Source organism: Elaeis guineensis, chromosome 9, assembly GCF_000442705.2.
Source record: "Elaeis guineensis isolate ETL-2024a chromosome 9, EG11, whole genome shotgun sequence".
Taxonomy (NCBI): domain Eukaryota; kingdom Viridiplantae; phylum Streptophyta; class Magnoliopsida; order Arecales; family Arecaceae; genus Elaeis; species Elaeis guineensis.
In genome coordinates this window covers 9,715,499-9,735,005 of record NC_026001.2, presented here as the reverse complement: position 1 = coordinate 9,735,005, position 19,507 = coordinate 9,715,499, and the positions used below count along the sequence as shown (strand labels likewise).

The 19,507-nt window shown below is 41.0% G+C and overlaps 2 protein-coding genes across 2 annotated transcripts; both read left to right on the top strand.

The window, feature by feature from the left end:
* The first annotated feature begins 446 nt into the window (after positions 1-446).
* On the top strand, positions 447-13,016 carry LOC105051728 (uncharacterized). The gene is given in 18 exon segments (XM_073242996.1): positions 447-666; positions 1,184-1,253; positions 1,402-1,581; positions 1,583-1,671; positions 1,674-1,741; positions 1,743-1,786; positions 1,873-1,913; positions 1,916-1,933; positions 1,936-1,963; positions 2,367-2,412; positions 3,211-3,291; positions 4,898-4,977; positions 5,950-6,058; positions 6,795-6,881; positions 7,449-7,512; positions 10,226-10,317; positions 10,435-10,568; positions 12,674-13,016. Coding segments are annotated over 17 exon segments (1,434 nt in total). The 3' UTR covers positions 10,552-10,568; positions 12,674-13,016.
* A 141-nt stretch (positions 13,017-13,157) lies between these two features.
* LOC140851576 (uncharacterized) lies at positions 13,158-19,015 on the top strand. The gene is made up of 2 exons (XM_073243434.1): positions 13,158-17,171; positions 17,259-19,015. Exon 2 carries the CDS (start codon positions 17,292-17,294, stop codon positions 17,811-17,813), a length of 522 nt encoding a protein of 173 aa, XP_073099535.1. The 5' UTR covers positions 13,158-17,171; positions 17,259-17,291; the 3' UTR covers positions 17,814-19,015.
* The last annotated feature ends 492 nt before the right edge of the window (positions 19,016-19,507 follow it).

The window sequence follows — 19,507 nt, the reverse complement described above, 5'->3', positions numbered from 1 at the left end:
ATCAAAAAAAAAAAAAAAAAAATCATCTTGATATATTTTTCTTCTACTATTTTAGACTTCCATTATCACCACCTCTGGTAGAGCTGTCAAAATAGACTTGGTCCACAAGGTCGGTCCGGTTTAACCCTATAAATGGGGTTGGCTGGGCTGCCATATGAATAGTCCAAATAATAACCGGGCTAGTTTGGTCCATCCCACATCAGTCCAAAGACTAATATGGGTTGGACTGAGCTAGCTCGGATTGGGTCATGAAAATTTTTAAAAAATTATTTATCTTTTAATCTCTGACTCCTGAGCCCCGTTGTCCTACATCGTTGGCCGCCGCAACCAGCAGAATGACTGTCTCTGTCGGTTCTTTTCTTTTCGCCTCCTAGCTCTACAGATCCCCTCCTCCTCATCGTCGGTGCCGCCGCCTCCGACCTCTGAGTCTGATCACGAATCAAGATATGCCGGCTCCCTTCTCTTCTGCCAATGGACGCCTCTCCATCCAATCTCAGGCTATCTCCCTCCTCCTTTGGGCCTCCTTCTTTCTGTCGATGGACGTCCCTCCATCCAACCTCCGGATGAACTCCCTCCTCCTCGTCATCGTCGGTGCCACCACTTCTGAGTCAAATCCAGCTGCAGCTCCTTTTCCTCCTCGGCTCTCTCGATCTCTCCACTCTCCGAGTTAGATCCGTGCTGCCTCTCTCGAACTCTCTCCACTCTCCAGGCTCAACCGCTCAAAGCGCGCCATCTCTGAGTCAAATCCGACCACGGCTCCTCTTTCTCAACTCTCTCGATCTCTCCATTCTTTGAGTCAGATCTGCGTTGCTTCCGACCTCCCTCAGACTCTCTCGATTTCTCTCCACTCTTCAGACTCGATCGTCGAGACTCTCTTCCTCTCTGTTTCTCTTTTTTTTCATTCTTCACTCTTCAGTCATTTAAGGTTCAAGGCTCACGGACTGGTCCGGCTGGCCTATAGCTCTAAAGGGATGGACTGGGCCAGCTATATTGTGTCTCATTTTTTGGTTGGGCCTAGTCCGATTCGATCCATCAAATTCTAAGTTTTTATGAGTCGGATCGGATTGGATCGGATAAACTCATTTTGACAGTATTAACCCCCGGTAGTCTAAAAATTTTGTCTCCTTATAAAAGTACCTTTTTCTATAGCTGCACTCTCATGCCAATAGCTTTCTGTAAGTAGTGTTTGGAAAATGGCTGCTGGGAAAACGAGCCATTTCTCTAGCTCAAAGGGTTAGTTGGGATATTAATGAGTAGGTAATAAAATGGTTCCAGAACCGATTTATCACGTGGGTATGTAGCTCAAATAGTTGAGCGCTCGCTTTGCATGCGAGAGGCACGGGTTCGATCCCCCCCTTTCCACTGATTTTTGTTTCTTATTTTAATTATTTTTGCCCCCAGTTCGCGTCCAGCGCACGCCGCATTACGGCGCCTACCGTATTATCATCCCCAAAAGCCGTCTCCTTCATTCCATTTCCTTTTCGTCCCTTCTTGTCGTTCCCAACCTCACCCTCCCTCTCATCCGTCTTCTCCGCCCGATGGCTTCGGCAACCCCTAACCGTCTTCCTCTTCTCCTTCTCCGCACCTTCCCCCGGAAGCGGTATCGATCTCCATCCTGGAGCCCCAGCCCCCGGAGTCACCACAATGGGGACGACCGCGACGGCGGCAAGCGGCGCGGACCGACCTCACTGTCGAGGTCTGCAAGGACTTCATCCGCCATATCTGCCGGCGATCCCAGATTCGACTGCAAGTTCGCTCACCCCCACTCCACCGTCTCCGTCGAGCGGTAATCAAAACCCCTAGGTCTCTCCCCGCCTCTCGCTATCTCCAAATAGCCGTCGCCGTTGTTACATGAACGGTTTGATCTCGTAGGGATAAGGTGACGGCGTGCGCGGATTCGCTTCGGAATCACTGCTCCGCGGGAGGACTTGCCGCTATACCATCCTCCTCCTCATATCCAAGAGTATAGTTTCTGCTATCTTGGAATTTCCTGCTTTCTTTTTTGTGTTAGGTTTTAGGGATTTCAAGTTTGTTAGTTTTGGGTTGACACTTTGTTCAATTCTTGATACCTTAGTTGCATGTGATTTTCTTGAATTCAGAAAAGTGCTATCGCGTTTCTTGGCCTTCCTGAATGAATTCGGATCGCTGAATCAAAAGATCGCTGAACTGTGCTTTTTATTGAGTTACATGCATAATTACATTTTCTCAATTCTTTAAGTTGTTGGAAATGAAAAGTCTTGTAAGAGAAGTTCGAAAAAGAATTTTGAATCCTAATGAAGTGAAGAAACTTGATGTGGAAGCAAAATTTGTATATGCAGCCTTGGAAATAAGCTGTAGCCTAAATGGCTTGGTTGTGCTTGCTTTAGGTCGCTCCTGAAAGCAATCGGCATACAAGATCCTAGAGTGGAGACGGTAAGCTTGCTTTTGTTTAGTTTTATGTTGTTATGAATTCTTATTTTGGTTGTGACTATCGAGCACCGCTGATGCTGGTTTTTTTATTTTTGGTGATTGTCATATACTAAATGCTCTCTGAGGATTATATGCCTGTACCATTTTTTTTTTTTTTTTGTATTTTTAAATATAACCGGTAAAAATTACCAAAAAAAAAAAAAACTAATTCATTGGAGGCTAATATCTCTCTGTTTCGCTCCTTCACCTTTGACATTGGCAGAAATTATAGTCTATATGGAACTAAGCAATTATGACAGAGATCTTGTCTTAATTAGAATACATTACTTATATTACGCTTTGCTTCAGTTACCTTCAGCTATAAATATGTGTGAGTACTATATATTCTTCTTTTGATTTCGTGAGATCAAAATTCTTTTTCATACAATGTGCACTTACTTTCCCATTTTAATGTCTATCAAGAAAATGAGATCTTACTCTTCTTATACTAAAGTAATGAAGTGCTATATCAGAATCCCATTTGTGCTGATACAAAAACTTGATGTTGTATCATAGATTTCTAAGTTATAGATCAGCAATTGGCAATTGTAGTATGTGGCCTGCATCTTCTTTTGTCAAGTCATGAGGCTTTATTATATGTAGAGTGCCTCCAGCATACCTGATTCAGTTCAGGTAGTAGTTCTTTAAATTAAGGGTCATAGGTTATGAAGAAGATGTATTTATATTGTGCATGCCATCTTCTTGATTGTGCTCTGGATCCTTATCATTTTTTTTCCTGTTATAATTGTTTCAGGTTTGTAGGATTTCATGCGGGGTCGATGTTTAAGAGCTGCAAAGGAATGCCGCTTTGCTCACCATATGTCAATCGACCAATGTGCTATAGTAAGCTACTCTACCTAAATTTAAGTCTATACAGTTAGGTACTTTCTTTTCTTACTGCTCTTGTTTCATTTAAATTTAGTCTTTGATAAGTAAAATATAAATATTGTTCTCTTCAAGTGCTTGACACTGAATTATGGTTGCATTGTACGCATCAACCTTGATATGTAATGTTTTTTTTTTTTTTTTGAACTGCTTTTATTTAAGTCCCTGCTGCACATGATATTTTCTTCTTCTTCTTTTACCCCAGACCTTTTAGGTGATTTTTTCTGCTCACATTAGTGGTATTCATTTTGTTCCTATATTCTTAGTGAAACTCCTCTTGGTTGAGCTCAGAACTGGGATGCCTTAAAACAACTTCATGTAGAACACTTTCGCTCCACCAAATTGGTTGTAAACTTTCTCAGAAATTAAAGTTGATTTCACTGTCTTGGATGCTTGAGCCACCTCTCTTTCTTGAACATGAGAGAGATTTGCTATTGCTTTTGTACAACTCTTTTCATTGTTTTCTCCAAAATGTGTTTGATTGTTTCAAATCTTTCAATGTCTAATCTAGTTGAAAGTATCTGATTTTGTCAAATATCCATGTAGGGCTTTCTCTGTCCCTTTAATTTTTGGACATTCATGTTAAATTGAAGCATGTATTAAATTTTAGTGACGGCAGCACTGTTGCGTACTTCCCTAGAATCTCCAAAAAGAAGAAGAATCCTACAGTTTCATAATAAAAGAACAGAATAGATAGCAATCTTAGAAGTTCGTAAGTTGAAAACCCATGCAAACTTCCAGGCTAAGATATGCTGTTTGGAGAACCAGTTGCAGAAAATAATCCTGTAAAGCTCAAAATAATGCTCCAATCATTACTGAATTTCCATTTGCTAAGCAATATTAATCCAAAATATTCATTTTTACCATTTTAAGGGGCTGTTTGGTTGCCTCTGAGTTTTACTATAATAGATATCCATAAAACATGATGTTATGTTAAAAAAAAAAAGTTTTACAAAAAATATGGAGAGACTTGTTTTCCATAAAAACTACTTTTCAGATTTTATGACTTGTCAATTTGGACAAAACCAGTTTTATGGAAAACACCCAAACAACCAATTTTGTAAAACTCATTCATTTTGAGTGTTTGTATATACATTTTAATAAAACTTGTTAACCAAACAGCCCTTAGGTGTGCAGATATCATAAATTTTTCTAGAAGGTAAGCCTTTGCATAGCGGTAAGGTTGCTCCACTGTCATATGAAGGTCATATGTTTGAACATGAAAATAGCCTCTCTGCACATGGATGTAAGGTTGTGTACATCTAACTCTCTCCATACCTACAATGGGGGGAGCCTCATGCAGTGACATTTTTTTTTTATCACAAGATGATTCTTTGATAAAAATTCATGGTCAACTAGGAGCCATGCAAGTGATCTCTTACAGACATATGTACATATGACATGCATATGATATAGATACATGCAATCGATCTCTTACAAACATATGTATATACAACATGTGTGCATTTAGGGATTGCATATTCCTTGTTATTTTATGTTTATGCATTATATGTCAATTTATTTTGTAATATAACTTTTTTTTTTTCTCAATTTTTGAATAAAGGTTTGCCAAGACTTTTTACGTGGAAAGTGCGAACGCAAATCTTGTAGGTACTCTCATGTTCAAGCCATGCGACGGCTCAGGTTAGAGATATTTCCACTACTTTATGTTCATGTTTCCTACCATATCTACTTTGTCATGTTTTACTGTTTTTATAATTTCATATGCATATGTTTTTATTACTTTTTGCTTTTAGCATGTTGTTATCATGTAATTGTAGGATAATGATATATATAGTGCTTTCTGGATTAGTTCTCTTCTGTTGGTTTGGCCTCAGCTAGGGGTGGCGATGGATCGGGTTAAGTCAAATCAGATACAAGTCAGATTGGATATTTGTTAACCCAAAGCCGACCTGCTTATTAAATGAGTAAAAATCCAAGTCCAAGCCCAACGTCTTTATTAGACGCGAACCCAACCCATCTCACAAACCTATTTAATAACTAGGTCAGATTGGATTAAATGGATTGAATAGGTTTTAAGTTAAACAAGACTTAATTGGGATGGATCATAACATGCCGACCTGACCCAATTATTGAACAGATTGAAATGATTAGATGGGCTAGGACTCAACCTGAATTTGAACCAGTTAGTGAATGGATTATGTTGCGCTGACCTATTTATGACTGGACCCATTATGCCAGGTTTGAACCACTTATTGGGTCATGTTGGCTGCCGGATCATAAATTACCTCCTCAAGCCTTAATCACCCTCATTTGGTATTCATTTTGACAATTGAAGTTACCACTGCTTTGTTGTTGTAATATGAAATGCATTTCATGACCGTTCTTTTTCTTCCTTCAATCGTGGAATTTCTTCCCCCTTCATTTCTAAGTGGTTGCCAAAAAAAAATTAGAGACTATTTGGACAATGATATTTTATGAAGGTGAATTTGTAGATGCGAAATATTGTTACTTATACCGAAACAACTTTAGTATAAACATGTTAAGTATTACATAGTTCCTTTGAATATCCATGTATTTCAAAAGAAAATGGTTTCACATGTGACGAGGTTATGTTTGATGTATATTGGGAACATGCCTATGTACTTTTGGTAGGATGGGTAACAATTGGTCTTGGTTGGATCAAATTGGATTGCACAAGCATCCTCTGAAACTACAATCATCTAAAACAAGGTCCGCTGTATGGGCATCTGGTACTTTATTGGTACATACGGTGCATTAAGTACTATATGGTATAACACATGTACCAAAGTAGGCTTAGGAGTGCCTTAAAAAAAGGGCAGTACAAGTTCATATAGCACGAAACCAAGTGAAACCGGGTGGTCTTTCTTAGTATAGGCCGGTTTGATCCTTGTGCCATATTGAACCTTGGTACTGTAGCAGTACCTTATTGGTATGGTAGAGTATGCCCAGCAGTATGAGTTACTAATTTGCTACAAGTAACAATGATCTGTGGTAATAAAAAACTTCATTTGGCCTTCATCATCATGGGCATTGCTCTAACTTTAGAGCCTATAGAATGACACTGATGAGCATAGAACTATTGACTATTTAATGCAAAAAAAATTATCTATCATATGTAATGTCCCTACATATGTTTAAATATTTTACATATATAAAGACCTTTAGTTATATCATACGAATTTTTGTTGTATGTGCATTTTAAATTTTTAGAGTTTGTATTATAACTGTGTTAAGAGTCCTACCCAATCCCATATCCATAGTATTTCCAATGTTATTAACTCTGTTTTGAGCAACAGCTACTCTTAAAAGCCAAATTGTTTGTTCCTCCATAGTGTCTCCTACAACAATAGAAAAGTAGAAAAATAACAGGTCCAGCAATATGATGTTTATCAAGAAATTGCTAATGACCACTTGTGCTGAATGCAGAGGTAGGCCAACTTGGCAAGAAAGAACAGAAACCCAAGATTCACCAGTAGTATACTGATACCATGGAAGCTAGTAGTTCACTGTTGAATTGGCTGAATGTAGCGTGTTTGCTGCCACGGACCTGGCAGATATGCCAGGTATGACATTTCTAATGTCAATGTTTTTGGTTATGTTCACCTTAATTAAGTGTCAAGAACTTCATCTCAACATGCATTGAGTATGTTGCTGTAGGTGTTAGATGTGCAAGTAGATAAGTACTACGTCAAGAATGGCAATAGTAATTTATTCAAAATTAAAATAATTGGGGAAATGGTAAGTAAAGGTCTAGATGAAAAATTGAGATTCATTAACAGCTGGATGCCAAGGCATATGCCATTTTATGGACTGGCTCATTCGTAGCTATGTACATTCTACCAAAACCACCAATATACATAAACAGAAGACAACATTCAGTTCAACAAGCTCTTGAAAAAGTGACCTAGCTATGGATTTTCGCATTTTGCGACATGCGCGTATGCATTACTTTTTAACTATCAGTTGTGGTTGTTTTATTGCCATTTATTGTAAAGATATAGTGATACCTATTCTTTTCTGCTGTCTGATGATAATATTGGAATCTATAGATAAATAAAATTATTATCTTCTTGATTGGTAAAAAAAGCCTTGATAACTGACTAGAAACATTTTGTTCCATCTGATTATAGGTTCATGTGCAACAACATGGAGCTGCTATGAAGCCTTCTAGTTCTCCTCCTCGAACTGGAAATGGTATAACTTTAAGTATATATCGTTGTCACTTGTATTTTTTTGGTTCTTTGAATTGCCTATAAATTAACTTCCATGAATTAAAGAATTTTGTGTTTGTTGATATTTGGACATGGCTTTGGAAATTGTGGAATGGAAAGCTCCCACTTTAGGTTCTTTAGGGCATCATGAAAATTTTACATGCTGTGCACTTCGTTATGAAAACTATATGAGCATATGGTTATGGTTGCACTTGCATAGTTTGTTCCATATATGAATACATGAAACTTGCACAGGCATCTAGGAGGATAGTGAGCATCCAATATTTTTTTTTTCTAATGTTTCTTTCTCACCTGCAAGAAGTTCTTTACATTGAATCATGTGTAAGAAAAGATCAAACTAAGGTGGTCATGAATAGAACTGTTTCCTAAATTTAAAAAATGCAGAGTATATTATATTTTTGGGAAGTATGCAATACTAAAAGATGAAACAATTTTTTTGGGTGCATTAGATTGGGAATTTTGGTCTTTTTTTTACTGGATGGATATCAGCTTGGAGTTCCACTTAGATTTTGTTTCTGCAAAGGCAGGTGGTATTGCCAAAGCTGGATTACTGCTGCCAGAGCACACTTTTGCACATTGATAAGTCTGCCATCCTAAAAAGAAGTTGTAAAAAATGTTTTTCCCTTAAAATGAACATATATGTCCCTTCCCTATCAATCCCTAATGCATAAGGGGATGCGGCCTCTCCGTCTACAACCAAAAGGGAAGAAGAAGCAAAATAGGATGGGAAGATTAGGAGGAAAAGAGGGAGGGGTATAGGCAAAAAAAAAAAAGGAGAAAGAGAGAGAGAGAGATGATAAAGGAGGAGAAGGTGGGGGATAGTTGATAAGGATATTGCAATTGATGAGATTTGTTGAAGCATAGCAATCTATCTATTAAAACTTTCCATTTGTGGAGGACTGGATCCAAGGGGAGATATGATGGGGTCATCTGCCTATCCATTCTTCCTATACTTCTTCTTCTTCTTCTTTTTTGCTGTTACTCCTTGTTATCTTCCTTTCATCGTCTTCACTTCCTTTGGTTGCAAAAGGAATGCATCCTGTTGTGACAGTGTCAGTGAGATCGGCAGCAACTTACACCCTTGCTCTATGCTTCCTCCCCTTCCTCATGAACTCTTGCCCACATTGCACTGCAGAATCGCACTTGATGAGATGTGAATGAGCCTAGAGGTGGTCAGACTTGATAAAAAGAATGAAAATGGAAATTACAAGGAGAAAAAATTTCATAGGGGCCAAGGAGAGCATCAAGGAGGTGATGGAAAAAGCCACATAAGATCTAAATTTCTATGTGTGTCATGGTTTCAACAAGGCTCACTACCATCAATGGAAAATTTGTGCATATTAAAAAATAGCTCTGGCAATTGTTATTTTTGCTATGGCAATATCACTTGCCTTTTGCAAGACCTTTTGTCTAAAAATAATGAGTTTGTGACAATGACTTTAGGATTATGTAATAATGGATACAGAATAAAGAAATTAAGACACTTTAGACATGACAGAATTAACTTATTGGTGTATACCTAACCAATAGAATATTAGAAGGTCCTTGTATCCCTACCCTTGTGTAATAACAATCAATTTTCTCTTTGAAACTGAAATACTTTGTGAATAGATCACCAAGCATGCATAGGAAAATAACAAGCAGTGAATAAATTCACATGTGAATTAGTTTAGATGATTTTCTTGAAGATATGTTAAGGGGTTGCATGATATCAAGTCATATGGTTGCCAATGCTTACCATGTCATGATTAGTAGGGCTATCAACTGCTTCACCTCCATGTCATCGTTTCCAATCCCACCTCTCGTTATTATTTTTATCATCTGTTCCTAACTATTTGACTTAGTCAGTATCATATAGGATGTAAATCTTGTCGTTTCAGTTTGATGATTGATTTAGGGAATGGTTCTCAGTATCATCACCTACAACATCACAAGTGTTCCTAACAAATGTTTAATTTATTTTTTCAATATTCTCAAAGTTTGATTGACCTTTGAATTGGTCCTAAAACTTAATGCTTGACAAAGATTTTTATAACCTTGAAGGTTTTGAATCACTCTTAGCTTTTGAATCCAAAAAGTGGTTTTTATTTATATGACTTTAACCAAGGTTCACAATTGGTATGCTTGGTATAAGGTCGGTTGGCGTACTTGGTATGCCCCCTTGTACTGAGTATCATTTGGGTACTGGTTTGGTATGGTATGTCCGCTTTTTGGGGCGGTGATGCATCATTACTGCGAACTTTAGTTTTATCATTCTTAAGAGTGTACAAGGAAGAATCTCTCTCTCTCTCTCTCTCTCTATATATATATATATATATATATATATATTTGGATAAGTGAGGGAATATGGTTTTGCCTAAGTAGCAAACACTTATATTGTTATAAAATGGTCGAGCAAAACTAAGCACTGTCCTTCCAATTTTATGAGGGCAAAAGTTGCTAAAGAATCTTAAGAAAAAATATAAAGCAAGAAATAATAATTGTTATTGCATCTTTTTTTACTTGCTATTTTTGTCTTTTGATTTGGGGAATAGTCATGCCATCTTTTTTTACTTTTTTTTTTTTTTGTCTTTTGATTTGGGGCATAGTGAGGACACTGTTATTTTTCAGTCTACATATTTTTGCGGTACAATTGTTAGTATCACTTTTAGTATAATTTGTTGTATAATATGTAGATCAGGAAATTCTACCTGTTTGCAAGGACTTCCTGAAGAAAATGTGTAACCGAGATTTATGTAAATATGCCCACCCTGATTCTCAAACCAAGGTACAACTATCTAATGATGCTGTCTCTGGATGCGGTCATGATCTTTGAATTTAATATGCATTAATTTTTGCTAACGTGCTTTGATGGTTACTTTCACAATCTTTGTGCTTCTAATAGGTGATTGACAACCAAGTTGAAGTCTGCCGTGATTTTCGGCGTGGAATTTGCCATCGAAGTCTCTGTCGTTTCTATCATCCAGCAGCTGCAAACCCAAGCAGACTGGTCCATAGCTGATGCATATACTTTGTCAGGTTTGAATGAAAAATTTCTTCTTATTCACATGTTTTGCTACCTAACATTGTCCACATATTTGCAATCATGTAGATTTAGAAAAACTAGCGGCACTTCTTTAAATTATTGAGTGTCAATGAATCATGACTAGTCACATAATGATAATGATGTAGCAATGTCTGATATGGTCTCTAATAACTGTAGCCTGGATTCAGGAATTTTATAATTTTATACTCAGATCCACATGACCTGCTAAATCCAAGTTTTTTGTATGAGTAAAGGTATCAACGAAAACTTGAGGGCATGTCATCTCACAACATCATGACGGATGTGGTACAGTGTAGAGAGGGAAGTGGGGAGCAAGATTAGAGACATGGGATACAGTAGAATGGTACAATTGATGTTAATGATGAGAGGTGTTCATATACAATGAATGTCACTTTATGAAGGCTTATAATTATTAATTATTTATTGTTATTATTGTTGTTGTAGTCAGTTTTATCAAATTTGTTCCTGAGTGCCACTAGGGATAGCTTATGTCAGCATCCCCTAAGTTTTATGCCTTTCTGAGCTAGGTCTTTGTTATGCTATTATAATTTCCCCCATTCAATATGGCTTTTAGTCATACCCTTTCAGAAGGATCTTTAAGATCTAGTCAGTTTTATCAAATTTTGTTCCACTCCTGAGTGCCACTAGGGTTAGCTTATTTCAGCATCCCTAAGTTTCATGCCTTTCTGACGTAGTCTTTGTTATGCTATTATAATTTCCCCCATTTAATATGGCTTTTATTTATATATAGACATGTTGGGTCAAGGGGTGTTGACTTGAGCTTGATCCATAGTTTGTCGGGTGTGTTTTGGTGCATTGGGTTTTAGGATGCTTTGATTCCTGAGAGCCTTACAGGCTTAGGAAGCTTGGGTGGTGGGGTTAGTGGTCTTGTCAACTTTTTGTCATTGATGCCTGGATGATTGATATGCTATAAAGATGGTTTATCAAATTTTTCCCTTGACCAACAGCTGTGACCTGTGGGTGCCTTGCTAGGCTGCTATTTGTTGTTCAGCAGACAAGGATTATGTTGTTTTTTTCCTGTGTCTTTAGAATTCCATTTCTGTTTTGCGTGATCTTTAGAATTTGTTTTTGTTCATAGTTGATACATATAACTGCATTTGTACTTCACTTTTTTCATCTTGTTGCATGAATAGTGTACAATTTTAACTACAATAAGGTGGTGCTCCACAGGTTATCCCCAAACAGAAAAAAAGAAAAATAAGTGATGAGGTGGAGGTGTCTTTATACTGGAGTGCATTAGGGTGTGCTGTAAGAAGAGAGGCTTGGATCTGTTGGAAGGGTCAGACTAGATGAAGGGTAGAAGTAGAACTATGAAAGTTAGATGAAGTTGTATGGAAAGATCATTTTGTGCTTGTATTAGGAGGCACGTTTGATGAATAGATCACAAATAGATTGCCTAGGCAATAAGACTGATAAATTGATGATTCATGCATGCAGTTCGCCGGTTAGTTTGAGATTTGAATATTCACACAATTGTTGAATAAAACAAGGTGGTTAATTCTTTAAATGCTATTAGTTTATATGATGAATGCTGTAGTTATTGCAACACTGGTAAATAAAAGGAGAGATGATTTAGAACCAATGAGCTAATTGAAAATTTCATTTGTTACACCACTCAAATGCCATTAAAGAGAGAGAAATTACAGCAGCATACATAAGTGAATTTATGAATATAGGTTTATCAGAGGATGGGTCATGAGGCAGCTTTTCCACCATGGCCTTTCTGTTGCAATTGATGTTCTTCTTCAGCATTATTAGCAGATATTTTTTAATATTTTCCAATAATATTTCTTTTTAAACCAAAGTGAAACCATTGAACATTGTGAATTAACAAGAAGGTGCTGCCTTTCATTGCTTCAGTTGAACTGCAAGTGCTACTGCTCTGCCGCTCTGCTGCCCTATTGCTGCTCGTGATTGCTGCTTGCAATTGATATTTCTTCTGTAACATCATGAATGTTTTTATAAATTATTTCCAATTATAGTTCTTCAGTTTTCTCAAATTAATGTGAAACTACTGACGCTGAGTTAACAATAAAATGCTTCTTCATTGCTTCAGTTGAAATGCAAGTGCTACTGTTCTGCTGCTGCTGCTGCTATAGCTGCTACTGCCGCTGTGCTGCTGCTACTGCTGTTGCTGTATTGGCAAATTTACCGCCATGGAATTCTTAACCTTCATGAAAAACTAGTTTCAGTTTGCCTTTATAATTACATTTGTATAAGCCTCAGTTTGCTCATCCTATCTGTTATTAAATAGCATGTATTTTGTTTTTGCTTATGTGTCTCTTTGAAGTCGAGGGATTATTGGAAGTTAAATGCATAGGTACGGCAAACTCCGAATCTAATGGTTTTCTTGAGCTAAGAATAATTGAGCATGATATGTTGTATGCTATTTGTTCTTTATATCATGCAACTACTCGCCATGTGGAGAACTGTTGCAAGCTTTTAACCTGTTTCTTTTACTTGCTGGTCTATTATGTGCATCCATAAATTCAATGAGATCTTGGTAATTATGACCTGCTTAGGTTTGTCCTGAAACATATCACCTGCTAACTGATTGGTAAAGATATGCACTATTTGTCAAATAACATGTACTCGGCTATGGATAGGCTGCTGACACTTTAGGGTATTCCAGATGGATGGTATTTTGCCTTAAAGCTTTTATATCACACCATCACTACCGCTGGAATTGGGTTCTAATCTAGTTTGAGCTAGGTTTTCTAGAAAAGCTCGGGCAACCATAAACTTGAATGGAGATAGGTATCTAGGAAAAACTGTGAGATTACATAAAAAGGAGGACCAGCTTCACTTATTATTTGCCTGATTGAAGGCCTGCCATCAAAGAGTATGCTCCCTATAAAGTTATATTATCAGGATGAAAAGCAAATTTACTGATCAGAAAACTTAATAAGGCTATTATAATAATAGCATCAATTATTCTGTAAAAAGATCTTTTCACATAAGTGGAAAGCTCTGCTTATTGTGCATATTTTTTCTTATCAAAAGCAAATAATTATTGTTGGTGCAGAATTTTGCTGATGTCGGAAAAGCTGGAGTTGAGGGGATCGCGGCCGTCGTCGGGACCTGCAAAGGAAGTCTAAACCGGAGTTGGAGATACTCCGATAAGATCCTCCGACGTTCAAGTCAGTACTTTGTTTCAACAGAAATGGAGCACTCGAATGGGATTTTAGCAGAGTTTCGAGATAGAGTTTAAAGCTTAGAGAAGAACGTATCTGGGGGTCTCTTTTATAGACGGGAGAGCGTAACTGATTGATAGCGACGTCTGTAACTGTCTGGTAGTGGCCTTCGGGGCTACGCGGAGTTTGTTACGGAGAGTAGTGGCGTCAGTGGACCGTTCAGGACCACGTGGAGTTTGTTATGGAGAGTGGATTGGTGTCCGTTGTCGCGACTTGTCAGAGAATGGTGGGGCCACGTGGAATCTGTTACAAAGGACGAAGTGGGGTAGTGTCCATTGTCGCGACTTGCCAGAGAGTTCGGGTCCGACGACTGAAGCTCGGTTGGGATGTCTGATGGAGCGAAATGGCTTTCTGTCTCAGCAATTTAAGAGAAGCTCGGATGTTTTCGAAGTTGCTGACGAGTCCACTGTTGTCGGGTGCCTTGGGCGCTGATGCTGCAGGCGGAAGTCATTTGCTGTAGAAGCTCGGACGGGGATTTTCTGTTGGAGAAGTCCGGCGGGAGTCCGATTGCTAGAGAAGTTCGTTTGGAATTTGCCTGATGTGGAAGCTCGTCTGAAGATTGTCCGTCGGAGAGGTCCAATTTCATGAGGAATCCGACAGAGGGTCGACCGACAGTGGAGTTCGGATGGCGCTGTGGAGGTTCGTCCGTTGGAGGAGTCTTGAGGACACTGGGGAAGGTCGAACGTTGGAGGTGTCCGGGATTCAATTCTGTTGTAGAAGTTCGAACGAAGTCCGGTTCTTGTAGGAGTCTGAAAGAAGGTCGCTTATTGTAGAAGCTCGGACGAAGATCGGTTGCCATGGAAGTTCGGATGGAGTCCGCTTGCAATAGAAGTTCGGAGTAGAGATCCGGCTGGTGGAGTCCGTCCGTTGTAGAAATTCGTCTGGGATCCATCCGCTGTAGAAGTTCGGTTGGAATCCGGCTCTTGTAGGAGCTCGGATGAAATTCGGAAGGTGGTCGATCGCCGTAGAAACTTAGATGGAGTCTGGTTACTGTAGAAGTCCTGCTGTTGGAGAAGCTCGGACATTGACGAAGTCCGAAAGAAGTTCGGAGTAAAGTCGCTCGTGGCAGGAAGACGTCTGGAAGAGATTCAGAGGGTAGTCGATCGCTGTAGAAAGTCGGCTGATAATGAAACCCGAAGAGCATTTGGGGCAGTCCGGTAGATGAATGGGGGAGCTCATTATTGGAGAAGTCCGGATGGCACGATAAGAGTTTGTCCGTTGGAGGAATCTGGAGGACACTGGAAGGTCGACTGCTGGAGGAGTCCGGATGGTATTGTGGAAGCTCAGATGGCTGGGGGAGTTCAGAAAAACACCGTATAAGGTTGGAAGCCGGAAGAGTCCTCTGGGAGGGTCGGTCTTTTACGAACTTCGGCTGGAGGTATTTTATACCCAACATCAGTCCCCCTACTTTCGAGTTCGGGTTTCGAATGTAGAAAGTAAAGAGAAACTTTCACAGCCGAAGTTGTCTCCTTCGATTTTTATACTCGGTTATTTTCAGATATTTTGGCGTTTGGCGCACTGGTGCTGGAGTCTTTTCAAATCGAGGCGACCCGAAAAGATTTTTTCGGAATTCCCGCTAGAGCATTGCTCTAGGTACGGCGCAATAATGATTCTGTCAGTTGTCAGCCGCCTTTAGCCGCCTGCCACGATGAGTGGGCCACGTGGCGGTTATAGATCGGCCAGAGGAGATCTGTAGTCATTATTGCGTCGGATCCCACTGCCTATTTAAACCCGCCCCCCTCCTTCAGGGGTTTCACCTTGTCTGAAAATTCTGTTGGAGCCCTTCTTCTTCCCCGAGAACTTCGTTTTCCTCCAGCGTGTCCCTCTCAGTTTTAGACGCTCTTCGGGTCGATCCCCATCACCCTTGCTGCCCTCCTGCATCTTTCGGACCAGTTTAGGTTAGTTCTGGAACCCCTCTCTTTCTTGTTCTTCTTTCGTTTTTTATCCTTTGCGTTATGCCCGTTCGGTTTCCCCGCGAGTACTTTGTTTTTTATTTTTTTCAATTTTTTTCGAGATTTTTTAGGTTTTCTCTTGATTCAAAATGTCCTCCAACACTTTCTCCTTTAGCAGTTCTAAGAGTTCGTCCGTTCCAGCCCTCCAAAATCTTAGTTCCATAGATGAACTTCGTCCGATCTTTGTACCAGACATCATTTCTAGTACTCTGACTTCGGACGAACTCTCGCTGATCAGGATTCAATACGGAGTTCCTCCAGAGTACGAGTTTGAGCTTTTCGGGCCAACTGACCGGGCTAGTGTCCCTCCTTCTGGCCGCTTCTGCTTATATCAGGAAGCTTTCCGTGTCGGGCTTCGACTTCTGCTTCCATCCTTTGTCATTGTTCTTTTTCGTTTTTTGATTATTTTTCTAGTTTCTGTAGCGCCGAACTCCTTTAGGTTTCTAATAGGATTTCTTTCCCTCTGTCGTTTAGCCGAAGTCCAGCCAACCCTTTCTTTGTTTAAGAATTTCTATACCTTCAAGCGTCACCCTTCGGTCAAGGATTGGTGGTATTTCTCCCTCCAGTTCGGTAGAAAAGGATTGCTGAAAGGTGTCCCTTCTTCTATCCACAACTGGAAGGAGAGGTACTTCTATGTCCGATGTTCGACCATGGAGCTGGGGTTGCCCTCTTGGGGCTCCTTGAGGGACTCCATCCGTCGGACTTCTAGCCTGGGAAGGGACGACCTTGAAGCCTCCCATAAATTCGAGGCTTATCTAGCTCCTCTCCTCTCCGACCTCTTGAAGGAGCAACTCTTGTTTAACGTCGGCCTAAGCTCTCTCAACCCGACCGATATATATATATATATTTATATATATATATTTTATATTTGTCATTCGCTGCTTTCTCCTTCTTCTTGTACTTTTCCTAAGCTGTGCCGATCTTCTTTCGTTGCAGATATGGATGCTGACGCAGCTCGAATGCTAGCCCAGGGTCTCAAGACCCACAAAAGGAAAGGCGCCGCATCCTCGGGGGCGGCGAAGAGGGCAAGGGTAGAAGAGACTAGCTTGGCTGCACCTGCCCAGGCGGCCATTGTCGTCGACACCCCATCCGACGTCGAGCTCGCAATCTCCCGAGCCTCTTCAAGAAGCCCTCCGACCGAGGTTTTCGCTCCAGAGGCTCGTCTCGAGGAGGCACCGGGGGCCGAAAGGAGGAGGAGGAAGAAAACGTTAGCCCGCAAGAGCCGCAGCAGCAGGGCTGCCATCGAGGAGGCCGACGGCTCCGAAGAGGACCCGGGGGAGAATCCCTTCAACAATAGGAATTTAATAAAGAGATTGGTCGACGGATGCGTCCTGCCCGAGGTCGTCCACAGGATCGTCCACGCCGATCCTGAGCAGTGGGTCTGAGACTCTCTGGGTCCTTTCTCGAGGTAAATCAATTTACTTCTTTCTTCTTCTCGCTTCTTTACTTAGCTTATTCCTTAGCTTTTATATTGACTCCTTGGCTGCTCTTGCAGATTGGGCACCAGCTCATCGCCAACATTGAGGCGATGAACAACGCTAAGAAGGAAGCGGCCCAGGCGGAGGAAGGTCGCTTGGCCGAGGCCGCCCACCTCAAGGAGAAGATCGTCGAGGTTGCGAGTCTCCAAGAGGTGCTGCAGAAGGAGGGACAAACCTCGACAGATCTGAGGGCCGCCTTGGAGGAGGAAAGAAAGAAGGCCGAGGTCGAGGTCTCCGAGTTGAAGGCGCAGATCCCGACCCTGGTCTCGGAGGTAATGGTCCGGGCAGTGGAGGAGTTCAAAACCTCCTTCGAGACGAGGGATCTGAAGGTCCATTTCGGTCAGGCCACCTACATCAAGGGCTTCGAGCTCTGTCAGGAGAAGGTGGTCAGAAAGTTTTCCGAACTGGACCTTGGCTTCTTGGATGAGGCATCCGACGATGAAGCTGGACCTTCTGAAGCCACTGCCGGTCTTTCTCCAGTCGGAACTTCTTCGACTGCCGCGGCTGCCGCGACCGACCTTCCGGGGGCACCGAGCTCCTCCACTTCTGCCCTAGAGGTCCGAAACCTCTAATTTTGTATATATATATATATTTTCTTTGTTGTGACTTTTCTTCATTCTCTTGTACTTAAGAACTATTTAATCAATGAAATCAGATTCTTCTTTACAGAAAGCTCTTTTTTCTTATTCTGCATCCTTTTTTTTCTCTTTTATTTTCTTGCGCTGATTTGTGTTGTAACGCTCTTGTCTCCCAATAACAGTGCCCTGCCGAAGCTCTTCCCCTGCCACAGGGGATCCTATTGAAGTCGACGATCCAGGATCTGAGAAGAGAAGTTCATCATCTAACGAAGAAATCAAAAAAGTTGGATGACGAACTTCACCGACTCAGGAAGAGCCATTCGAAAGCCATTGCGGAGGCTACTCGCTTTTGGGATCTCCACAAAAAGGGCTTCATGGACTACACCTCGAGGAAGGCTGACTTCGTGAAGGAGCTTGAGGAACTCCGAAAACGCGCCAGCGACCGATCTTGGACTCAGGCTTCCAAGATTAGCTCCTTTGAGGTCGAGCTGGCGGCTGCACAGGAGAAGATCGACCAGCTGGAAGGGAGCTTGTCCTGGCTCACGACTCAGGCCGACCACGATCGGGACTGGTCGAAGAAATTCTTTGACCTTCAGAAGCAGCTGCAGGATACCGAGGCGAACTACAATGCCTACCGAACCGGCTGGTGCGGGCAAGTAGATGACTATCGAAGGAGGCTCAAGACGATGACTGACGAGGTTGCCTGCCTTCAAAGGCAGGTGTCTGAGAGAGTCTAGGCCGTTTCGGTACAAAACTTCGACGAGCTCCACTCTTTGAGGGGGACCATGGAAGAACTGTCCATGGCCCTTGGGCAGGAGAAGGCCGAACTGCAGCGGCTGAAGATTCAGCTGGCCTATGAGCAGCAGGCGGTCAAGGATGCCGAGACGGAGTCCGAAGTTCTGAGGAAGAAGTTTCGGGAGTCGGAGGGCGAGAGTCGGCGGTTCCACCAAATGTATCGAGAGATGCTGTTAAGAAAGAAGGAATTGGAAGAAGAAGTTGAGAACTTAAGGCAATCCCTGATGATGGCTGGAACCGAGAGTTCGAAGTCGGAAGAAGCCGAGTTTTCCTAAAGCCTCTTTTACCTTTCGTTCTTCCGTGTATTCTTTTCTTTTCTGGTCATTTCTTCTTTTTTTTTTTGGCCTTCAAAGGCTTTGTAACGTGCACTTTACTAATGAAATGAAAAAGAATTTTTTTCATTACCTTGTCCATTCTTGCATTAAGTTGTCATTTATCGAGCTTTTTTTGTCTTCTGTCTTATTCGATGTCGACGTTGTTTGAAGATTCCTGGTTATCGCCGTGTTGATTCATCCTTTTTGTTCATGATCGAAGGTCTTTTCGAGGTCATTCGAGTTTGACGCTCTCTCCTGGTGTTCGAGCTTGGGATTCGAACTTCTTGTTACTTTGAGAAAGTCTATTCTCTCTTGCCAGTGTTGGGCTCCCCCTTAGAGACTGAAGATTTTTGACAAGGGTTTTCTTCCTCGTTGAGATGAGGTCCCTTGAGTCTTGGATTGGATGTAGTTCGTTTTTTTTTTTTTATCTCTGGTGTAACTCATCGCTTTTTTTTTTCCTCCCTCTTTCTTTATATTTGGGCGAGGGTTTTCCCTCTGCTCCTAGCGGGATTGTAGGGGTGTAGAGGAGCTGCTGAATGACTGTTTTCCTCATCCGGTATCAAACGACCAGATCTTCGT